The following is an 11,257-nucleotide window of genomic DNA, read 5'->3' as shown; positions in this document are numbered from 1 at the left end:
ATTGCGCTACAGCTTGACCCCGCAGTACGACCGGTCAGGCTCAAGGCCCGCTGGGTCCCGTTCGCCTTGAAACCCCGTATAGACGAGGAATTGGACCGACTCGTGGAGCAAGGAGTGCTGGAGCCGGTGCCTAATGCCTCCTGGGAAACTCCAATCATCACACCCGTCAAGCCTAATGGTTCGGTCCACATCTGCGCAGACTACAAATGTACCATAAACAAGGCCCTCACGGCCCACGCATACCCAGTGCCAGTGGTCAGCCATGTCCTTGCCACCCTGGCTGGGTCGAAAATTTTTGGCAAGCTGGACTTGGCCCAAGCATATCAACAGCTGCCAGTAGATGAGGCCACAGCAGAGGCACAGACGATTGTGACGCACAGAGGAGCGTTCAGGGTAAAGCGGCTGCAATTCGGGGTCAGCGTGGCACCAGGCATATTCCAGAATCTAATGGACTCTCTCCTCAAAGGGATTCCTGGTGTCACCCCCTTCTTCGATGATGTGTTGATTGCCGGGCCCACACCAGAGGAGTTTGAGGACCGCCTCCGCACCGTTCTGCACCGTTTCCAGACGGCGGGTCTCAAGGTGAAGCGGGAAAAATGTCTACTAGGAGTGCCTCAGGTGGACTTTCTGGGATTTATGGTGGACGCAGAAGGTATCCACCCGACTGGGGACAAGGTACGGGCCATTTGTGATGCCCCAGCGCCCAAGAGCAAGACTGAACTTCAGGCCTTCTTGGGACTATTGAACTTTTACCATTCCTTCCTTCCCCACAAGGCGGCGGTAGCGGAGCCCCTACACAGACTCCTGGACAAGCGGGCCCCTTGGGTGTGGGGCCAGCGCCAGGAGGCCGCATTCCAGGCAGTCAAGGACTTGCTTGTCTCAAACTCTGTCTTGGCACACTTCGACGAGAGGCTGCCAGTGGTGCTAGCATGCGACGCCTCACCCTACGGCATTGGCGCTGTCCTGGGGCACCAACTCCCGGATGGAAGAGAGGTACCGGTGGCGTACTTTTCCCAGACACTCAACGCAACCGAGCGGAACTACTCGCAAATTGACAAGGAGGGTCTGGCAATCGTGAAGGGAGTAAAAAAATTCCATGATTTCTTGTATGGGCGGCCCTTCACCGTGGTGACTGACCACAAGCCGTTGCTTGGCTTGTTTGCCCCCGAAAAGCAGACCCCCCAAGTGCTGTCTCCTTGCGTCCTCAGGTGGTCAATTTAAATATACTCAGAGTCGAGAATGGATTTCATGCTCTTTATTCAGCACATAGTGGTGAGGATTAATGGAAGTTCCCCCACAATATCTGCTTTATATACATTATTTACACAATGGGTTGCACGTGATTGGCTAATTCTGGGATTCTCCTGTAGGTCAATCAGGTTGTGGATTCACTTCCACCTGGAGCTGGATTGAGTGGCTCCTGAGGACCAATCAGACTGCTGCATTGTTCTAGGACCAATCAGACTGCTGCATTTTGGATCCTATTGTTCTAGGACCAATCAGACTGCTGCATTTTGGATCCTATTCAACTCAGTAGATAACAGGGATATAGCACAATCAGGGAATTGTGGCACGGATCATGGAAAATGATGCAAAGAGAAATTACAAAAACAAAAAACGGTCTACTTCAAAATCCTGGTGGTCTAGGCAAGTTTCAACAACTGATGACACATTTGATGGGCTGCGCTGCATCCTGCCAGGTACCACAGGACATGGAACAATGCTCTGTTTTGTAAAGAAGATGATGCTCACTTTGCCAGTTGACACTTAGACGTGTGGTGATCTACAGCTAGCTCAGGTACAAGGATGACTCAATGGGGATTCACTCGTAATTGACTCCAGGTGCTGACGGGAAATGTCTGGACAGCCAGGTCTGTCAGCAACCTGAGTTCCTTTAGATAGAAGGTTTCCCCAGCTTGGATGGTGTTGCTGAGTTGCCTTGAAGTTTGATGCCTCCCAGAGCCGCTGGTGGAGCAGTGAAGCTGCCTGTGCAGCTGTGCTCCTCTGTGGAGAGAGCTTGGCTGTATTATTAACTCTCCGTCGCCAGAAGAGCCAGAGCAGTTCAGAAAAGAGCCACAAACCATGCAAGTCAATGTCACAGAAGGCAGCAATCGCTCAAATGGGAGCTCAGACAGCCTGGATTCTACTCTTGTCACTTGCACAGAGACAGTGACTTTCACTGAAGCGGAGGAAGAAGAATTGGAATCCTTCTATTATTCCTTCAAGGTATGTTCCGCTTTCCTGCGGCCACTCGCTTTTCTTATTATGATGATCCAGCGGCTTGGCAGGCAGGCAGAGCTCGCCAGTGGGGCACTGAATGCTTTTGCTCTGAGTTGGCAGCTGATTCCCGCCCCTCAATTTGTTTCAATGAGGACTTCGAGGTCAAAGAGGTCTGTGTGTTTTTTTCAGCTGGTGATCAGTGGGAGGAAATTTCAATGTTCAGCGAAGAGCAGGAAAGCGATCTTTGTATAACCAAAGGATGGTATATAGATACTGAATTGCTTAGCTGAGTATGGAGTTTTCCTCTTTTTGGAAACGATGTTTCAGCTGATGTTTCTAATGCAACAATAAACAGCATATTTGTAATTGCATTCCTATTCCTGTGTCTTGAAATTAAGATTGCCTAGATTAGTTTACCTCCTTGTGTTTCTCTGTTAAGTGTGATGCAAATTGATGGAGCTATAGAAATCACTACCAACACGTAGCCTTCCCAACAAATGTACTCTAAGCAACAGGCAGCTGAGTTCTGTGATTATGAAAAGCTGTGCCGTCTTTTGAGGCTGTCTACCTCCCCTTGCGGGACGCGGGTGGCGCTGTGGGTTAAAGCCTCAGCGCCTAGGGCTTGCCGATCGAAAGGTCGGCAGTTCGAATCCCCATGGCGGGGTGCGCTCCCGTCGTTCGGTCCCAGCGCCTGCCAACCTAGCAGTTCGAAAGCACCCCCGGGTGCAAGTAGATAAATAGGTACCGCTTACCAGCGGGAAGGTAAACGGCGTTCCGTGTGCTGCGCTGGCTCGCCAGATGCAGCTTTGTCACGCTGGCCACGTGACCCGGAAGTGTCTCCGGACAGCGCTGGCCCCCGGCCAATAGATGTGAGATGGGCGCACAAACCCCAGAGTCTGTCAAGACTGGCCCGTTCGGGCAGGGGTACCTTTACCTTTACCTTTACCTCCCCTTGCAAGTTTAATTGACTTGTATAAAAGTTTCTGAGACTGTAATTTTCAGGGTGCTGTTGGGGAGGGAGATTTGTGAATGGAGACAATTTGATTTCAGCCCTCTCATTGGAGAGTACCTTGCTATTGCCATCACTTAGCAGGTGAAGTTTGGGAGGGGGGAACCTGAATAGAATCATGGCAAACATTTAGTTTATAGCATAATTGTCTGGGCTGCTGCTAATCCTCTGATGGATTTAATTTCATCAGGTGGGTTTGTGTGTGTCACGACAAAACTGACAGCGATCAGGCAGCATCGGTCAGCGTGGTTTCAAAAATGAGAAGTTGGAAAAGGTCTTTCATCCTTCTGTGGAAGTGTAATGGATCCAGTGGATCTAAGGGTTCAGGGCACATCTGCATAGAGGATGGCCATAGTCGTTTCTGGCTCTCTAGCACACAAGCAGAAAAGGCAGATCAACATGGCTGTGCCCTGAGAGAAAGGTAGTAAGAGCCCTGATAGATCAGGGGTATCTAATCCAACATATGGCACAGGGCAGCCCAAGACATTTTGGCACCTGAGGTGGACCCCAGAATGGTGCCCCTCTCTCTGCCAGGGAAGAAGGGGTGAGGGAAGATCAACATAAGGGTAAAAAAGTGGAAGCACCTTTGTAGAAAAGAGCGCAAGTGAATTTCCCAGTGCAAAGACTTCTTGCAATTGGTTGCAGCTGAAGCCCCCTTGCCTTCTCTCCTTCCAGCAGGTTTACAAGAAGGACATATGTATGTGTGTGTGTGTGTGTGTGTGTGTGTGTGTGTGTGTGTGTGTGTGTTGCTTTGTTATGAATTTCAGCTGGATTCTGCTTGAAATGGAAAAATAAAGTCAAGAAGCTCTTTCTCTCTTATCTTTCTGGTATTGACATCTGTCTGTGAGCCTAAACATCAGCAGCAGCAACAAGAACAGCGGCAGAATAATAATAATAATAATAATAATAATAATAATAATAATAATAATAATAATAAATTAGTAGTAGTGGTAGTGATTGGGAATAAAGAGAGTGAAAGCTAGTTAACCTTTCCAGTTTGAAGATAAATATCCAAGCAGGTTGTGCTGTTAGATACAACAGAGCATCTAGGACCAATCAAAAAGAAATAGGACACAACATAAAGAGAAGCAAATATTAATTCCTAATGCAACAAATGCCTCTTGATTGCATCATGCACACATGAAGCTGGGATGTTGTTTCATCCTGGGGCATTTGTCTTGTAGGGACAGGTATTCATTACAGGGACCTGTTTAAAATATCCATTTTTAGACTTCCTGCTTTTTGAGCCTACGATCCTAAGCAGGAAACACCACTTACAACTTTGACTTAAGGCAGCACACTGTCATTGACTTTAGTGGCTTTGCAAATTCTTCCATTTTTTTTCTGAGAGAGAGGGGGGTCATCCACATGATGGAGGGGCCCCCACCTCCAACCCCCCTGCCAACATCTACTAGCAGTTTCATGGAATAACATGGGAGCCATGCAGAAAGAGACGTGGAATAACATGGGAGCCATGGAGAAAGTACCCAATATAACCCCAATTTTAAAAAAGGGGTCTTGGAAATTATAGGCCGGTTCATTTAATGTTTGTCGCTGGAAAACTGGTGAAAAGTTCACACTGAGTCTTCCACACTGAATCATCCAATATGGATATCTTCTGGGTCTTCTGGGAATTTGCTGACCTGTCGCAAGAACTGGAGCTTTATGGGCAAAAAAGCACCATATATACAGTGGGGGGGGGGGAGAGTATTTGATCCCCTGCTAAATTTGCAGGGGTTTCTGACTTTTGTCTTCTGGGTTTCTGGGGGGTTTGCCTGTTGTTATTCTGTCTCTCACAGCTACAATAAACCTACCATTAAAATTGTGGACTGGTCATTTCTTCATCAGAGGGGAAACGGACAAATTTAGCAGGGGATCAAATACTTCCCCCCCCTCACTGTACATAAAGGGCATATACACACATGGACCATGGAGCAGAGAGAGCAGGGGGAAAGGGGGGGAACTATATCAGAGGTGTGCAACCATCTCCATTCTACATCATAGCTGGTGCTTTATGAGAAAATGTGGGGTGAAAGAACCCATCTCTTGCCAGAAGTCCTTCCTCAAGGAAGCGGGAAGCCTGCTTCAGGAAGCCAAACTTTTCATTTCCAGAGAAAAAACCAAACAAGAGCAAACATAAAAACCCATCCTATAATATAATCAAAAGGGGGTGAACGCCTGCTCTTGTCCCACCCCGGAGAAGCAATTATTATTATTATTATTATTATTATTATTATTATTAAATTTTATTTATACCCCATCCTCCCCAGCCAAGACCGGGCTCAGGGCAGCTAACAACCAATAATAAAAACAAGTTGATTAAAATGCAATTCAAAAAACAAGATTAAAATACAACATTAAAACATTAAGATGCAGCCCCTTCACAGGAGGAGAAAGGATAAAGGAAAGAGGGGGAGGGGATCAGGCTGACTCCAAGCCAAAGGCCAGGTGGAACAACTCTGTCTTACAGGCCCTGCGGAAAGAAATCAGATCCTGCAGGGCCCTGGTCTCATGAGACAGAGCGTTCCCCCAGGCTGGAGCCAGTGTTGAGAAGGCCCTGGCTCTGGTTGAAGCTAATCTGACTTCCTTAGGGCCCGGGACCTCTAGGGTGTTGCTATTTATGGACCTTAAGGTCCTCCGTGGGGCATACCAGGAGAGGTGGTCCTGTAGGTAGGAGGGTCCTAGGCTGTGAAGGGCTTACAGGTTTTCCCCACAGGTAGCAAGACTCGTTGCCTCCTCTATGCTCTCCTTCCCTGGCACTGGGCAGTGCAAGCTGGGCTAGTTTGGAGACTGCCCTGGAAAATCCCCAGGGAGTGCTCAGTACGTCATTTGAAGCTTGATTCCACTTCTGCTGAAACGACGATTGCATGATTATTCTTTTCAGGCTGTAATCCTGCCCCCACTTATCTGGCCATAACTCCATTGAACTCAGTGCATAAGACTGCCCTGCTAAAGTCATCTCGTATGATTTGTGTTTAAAAATACAAAGCTCGGTTTAATTAGACAAGGGGAAGAATGTCGACCAATCCTCCGTCTCTCAGACAGGCTTGGGAGACGTTTTTATTGAGACATTATTTTGTTGCTTTTATATTGGCTCTTCAAATGATGCTGAGCTTTAAATATTTTGATAACTGCTGGTTTTAGCTGTCCTTTGAATATTGCTTCTGTTGTTATCTTTGACTTGCTAAGGCACCCTTGAGGATATTAAGATTCCTCTTTAGACACAATGAAATGCATATATTTTAAACAAAAATGCCTCAAATGTTATACATATTTGTCAGGGGTTCAGGAGCAGAGACGCAGAGAAGGGAGGAGACAGAGAGCGAGGGGGAGGAATACGAAGGAAGGATGAGTGGGGATGACGACCCGAGATCACCGAGCCTGTCCAGTGAGTCCGAGGAGTCCCAGAAGGGAGCGCCAGTGGTCAGAGCAAGGGGGGAAAGCAGGGGGACACCCCAGGAAGAAGGGTCCAGAGAGGGATCAGAGAGCAGCAGTTGGAGATCGGGACCCACGTGCCCAGCCGGGAGCAGCGGGGAGAAAGGGGACCAGACATCGGGTTCCGGAGGCTTTCAGCAGGAGGGAGGGCATGAGTCAGGAGTAGTCACGCCCACCTCGGGGAGCGACGAAACGATCAAGAGGAAGGTAGAGAATTGGGCGCGCGCGCCAAGTTCAAATGCAGCGGAAGCTGGCGCAGTAAGCAGCCCGGAGAGTGAGCCAGGTCCCAAAGCCCGCCGCAAGGAGGCAGAAGGGTCAGGGGGGTCCGCGTCAGAAGAGAGTAGGAGAGAAGAGACCACGGGGGGCAGAAGGACCCAGAGACGGAAGGAAAGGCGCAGGAGGTGGAGCAAGGCTAGGGTATTAAGCTGGTGTGCTAGAGGCGGAGACTCAGACGGGTCTTCGCCGGTCTGACATAGAAGACGTGGGGCTGCACATTGCAGTTTGGAAATGGAACCTGTAACCCAATAAAGACTCTTTTAACGTGAACGCTGGCTAACGTGGTCCTATGTGAGCTGGGACTGGGTAGCAGCCCTGACAGTAAGACCCGTCTCGTATAGCTTCGGACACCTGATATCTCGCAGCGGAGAGAGAGGCAGCTGGAGGAGGGGATCGGTGTTTGGGAGCAAGCTCACGACGGTTAGCAGAGATGACGGAAGCAGAGACAGTTGCAGCGCTGCAACAGGCAGTTACCCAATTGAACGCGGAGGTACTGGCATCCAAGAAGAGGGAGGAGGAAGCGGCAGCCGCCTACAGAGATCTCCACGCCAGGTTTGAAGCATGGGTTAAACACGGGCAGCCAGGACCCAGACCGGAGGGGGTTGGGTTGGCACGGAGAGCAGGAGGGCTTGTGGCTCACTTCGATGGGAATTTGCAACAGTACCCCAATTTTCGAGCAGACGTAATGTGCACACTGCAACTGCTGGCAAAAGACTTTAGAGATGAGGAAGAGAAAGTGGGGTTTATACTATCCCATTTGCATGGGGATGCTAAAGCGTGGCTGCGCAATTTGTGGAGGGATAAAGATCCAGCGCTTCAGAGTGCAGATGCCTTTATCAAAGCGATGGATGCGTGCTTTTTATCTACCATTGACGTAGATCTTGCTCGTCGGGAGATACATGGACTGAGACAAGGGAGGGCGAGCGTCCGGCAGTATCACGCCCGCTTTTTTGCGCTGGTCAGTGCCTTGGAATGGGACCGGGATTCACCTCCAGTCAGAGACCTGTTCTGGGAGGGTCTGAGCAGTGCTGTTAAAGACGAAATTGCGAGGGGGGAGAGGCCCCGGAGCACGCAGGAGGTGGTCCAAAGGGCGCTGACTGTGGGGGTGAGGCTGGAAGAACGTCCATGGTGCAGAGACGAAGGACGTGGAGGGCGCGAAGCAGCGAGAAGTTTCTCTTTCGTTCCCAGGGAAGCAGCGCGTGCGCAATCCACACCTCCGCCAGGAGGGGGAGTGGAACCTATGGAGGTGGGAGGCGCCAGGGCTCAGTCAGCTACCAGAGCCCCAGCACCGGGAGCAGTCAAGACTAAGCCTCCTAGAGGGAACCGAAAGTGTTACATCTGCGACAGCCCTCAACACTTGGCGAGAGAGTGTCCCCAGAGGACCTCCAAGCACACTGCAGCCTCCACAACGGTAATAGCAGCCACGCAGCACAGCGAACCCCAGCAGGGAAACGACGATGTCTGGCTGGAGGCAGAGGCACTGGGGCCCAGCCAGACGAATCAGTGAAGCAGTCCCCAGTGATCTTGCAACCCACAGACCCCCTCCCACCCAAACCAGTAGTGCAGCTCACCGCATCTCTCCAGCTACCCAATGGCATCACTATAGACGTGCCACTTTCTGTGGACTCTGGAAGCAATGCAGACTTTATAGCGCAGGATTTTGTGGAGCAGCACGCAATACAGCTACTGCCTGCCACTCTGCCCCTGCAAGTCGTCACAGTGGATGGCAGAGAGTTGCTGGGGGGGCAGGTGGTGAAGCAGACGCCGCCAATGGTGATGCGACTTGGTAACCACAGGGAAGTCATCAGTTTTAATGTCACCCGACTGTCGGACACGCCCATTGTGTTGGGCATGAGTTGGCTGGACAGGCACAGTCCGACACTGGCTTGGTACCAGCGACAGCTGATCTTCGGCTCTTCTTATTGTGCCGAGCACTGCATCCTGCCCAGACAGGAGGGAGAGGAGGAGGGATCACAGCTGCAGTTGGGAACGTTGCAAGCAGTCCCCCACAAATACGCGGACTTTCTGGAGGTCTTCTGCGAGAAGGAGGCGGACAAGCTACCCCCTCACAGGCAGTATGACTGCAAGATTGACCTCCTACCAGGGGCGACGCTGCCGAAAGGGAAGCTGTATTCCATGTCTGAGGACGAACTACAGGAACTCAAACTGTTCATAGATCACGTGTTCAAAGTGCACGGTCTGCCGCGGTCTATACTGTCCGACCGCGGACGCCAGTTCATCTCGAATTTCTGGCAGAAGCTGATGGGCTTCCTGAACGTCAAGATCAACCTGACATCAGCGAGACACCCGCAGACCAACGGGCAAGCGGAGAGGGTCAATGCCATCATGCAGCAGTACCTGAGATGCTATGCCAATCAACAGCCTGCGACGTGGGTGGATTACCTGCCGCTCGCCGAGTTCGCCTACAACAACACGAAGCACGTGTCCACAGGGGTGACGCCGTTCTTCGCCAACAATGGGAGGAATCCCAGAACCTTCCCGGGACTGGAGAGAGTGGGGGAAGGGGAACCGCAAACGGCGGATGCTTTCGCGTCAGAGTTGCAGGAGGTCCACGATCAACTCCGACGGCAGCTGGAGCTAGCGAAGCACGCATACAAGGTGCAAGCTGACAAGCACAGGCGGGTTGGCGAAGAGATCCGAGTGGGAGACTGGGTCTGGTTGGCAGCCCACGCAGTGCCGACCAGATCGTTAGCCAAGAAGAAGTTGGGGCACAAGCAACTCGGTCCATACCAAGTCGAAGCGCAGATCAACCCGGTAGCTTTCCGGCTGGTGCTGCCGGAGGGTTCCAGGATGCATCCGGTGTTCCACAGGTCGGTGCTCACTCCCTACAAGGCACCTCACAGATTCCAGGAACCAGGAACGGCACCGAGTCCGTCTCAGGAGCGGACGGAGCCGGGGAGATTGCCACAGCAGGACCCCATCAACGAAGTCACGGAGATTTTGGACTCCAGATGGGGGGAAGAGGGAGTAGAATACCTCCTAGCCAGAGAGGGCACCCGGGCCAGTGCTAATAGCTGGGTGCCAGACTACGCTTTGGAGGAACCCCTGCTCAAGGACGAGTTTCATGCCCTTTTCCCACACAGACCCATGCCAGCAGGCTTCTTCGACGACTGGTTGTTCACGCCCACACTTTCCTCCAGCACGTTCCATGGATTCGACTCGGACGGGGAGCCCGCACTGGGCACCCGTTCCCCAGAGGGGTCACCGGAGGGTTCGGCGTCAGACTCCTCGTATTGGTGGGACGATCGACCAGAGGAGCAGTGGCGCCGGAGGTGGCTGGAGATGCCAGGTCGAGCGACCGACGCAGAGACTGACATGGACGTGTTCGGGGAGGATCTTGGGTTCGAGCACGGCGGTACTGAAATGGAGGCGGAGCAGATCAACGTTGACGAACGCGAGGAGGAAGACTCGGAGGTCTTCAGTTGGCGGCCAGCGACGGGGGGCGAACTGTATCCGGCATTCACTCCCGTGATGATGGAGCACCCAGCACCCACACCTGACAGCGGGGAGGGGGGAAGGGGGGGCTTCGAGGGGGGGATGGATGTCAGGGGTTCAGGAGCAGAGACGCAGAGAAGGGAGGAGACAGAGAGCGAGGGGGAGGAATACGAAGGAAGGATGAGTGGGGATGACGACCCGAGATCACCGAGCCTGTCCAGTGAGTCCGAGGAGTCCCAGAAGGGAGCGCCAGTGGTCAGAGCAAGGGGGGAAAGCAGGGGGACACCCCAGGAAGAAGGGTCCAGAGAGGGATCAGAGAGCAGCAGTTGGAGATTGGGACCCACGTGCCCAGCCGGGAGCAGCGGGGAGAAAGGGGACCAGACATCGGGTTCCGGAGGCTTTCAGCAGGAGGGAGGGCATGAGTCAGGAGTAGTCACGCCCACCTCGGGGAGCGACGAAACGATCAAGAGGAAGGTAGAGAATTGGGCGCGCGCGCCAAGTTCAAATGCAGCGGAAGCTGGCGCAGTAAGCAGCCCGGAGAGTGAGCCAGGTCCCAAAGCCCGCCGCAAGGAGGCAGAAGGGTCAGGGGGGTCCGCGTCAGAAGAGAGTAGGAGAGAAGAGACCACGGGGGGCAGAAGGACCCAGAGACGGAAGGAAAGGCGCAGGAGGTGGAGCAAGGCTAGGGTATTAAGCTGGTGTGCTAGAGGCGGAGACTCAGACGGGTCTTCGCCGGTCTGACATAGAAGACGTGGGGCTGCACATTGCAGTTTGGAAATGGAACCTGTAACCCAATAAAGACTCTTTTAACGTGAACGCTGGCTAACGTGGTCCTATGTGAGCTGGGACTGGGTAGCAGCCCTG

General features: G+C 52.3%; 1 protein-coding gene across 1 annotated transcript in view; it reads left to right on the top strand.

Annotated features, from left to right (window-relative positions):
* Positions 1 to 1,562: 1,562 nt before the first annotated feature.
* The window catches only part of NPSR1 (neuropeptide S receptor 1), an 80,342-nt gene continuing 70,647 nt past the window's right edge, over positions 1,563 to 11,257 (top strand). The window contains exon 1 of the mRNA XM_082192895.1: positions 1,563 to 2,226. Within this exon, the coding sequence (XP_082049021.1) occupies positions 2,083 to 2,226 (144 nt within the window). The 5' untranslated portion in view covers positions 1,563 to 2,082. The remainder of the gene's footprint in view (positions 2,227 to 11,257) is intronic.

The sequence above is a fragment of the Podarcis vaucheri genome (genome assembly GCF_965113315.1).
Source record: "Podarcis vaucheri genome assembly, chromosome: 12".
Classification (NCBI taxonomy): Eukaryota; Metazoa; Chordata; class Lepidosauria; order Squamata; family Lacertidae; genus Podarcis; species Podarcis vaucheri.
This window is presented reverse-complemented; position numbering and strand designations above follow the sequence as displayed.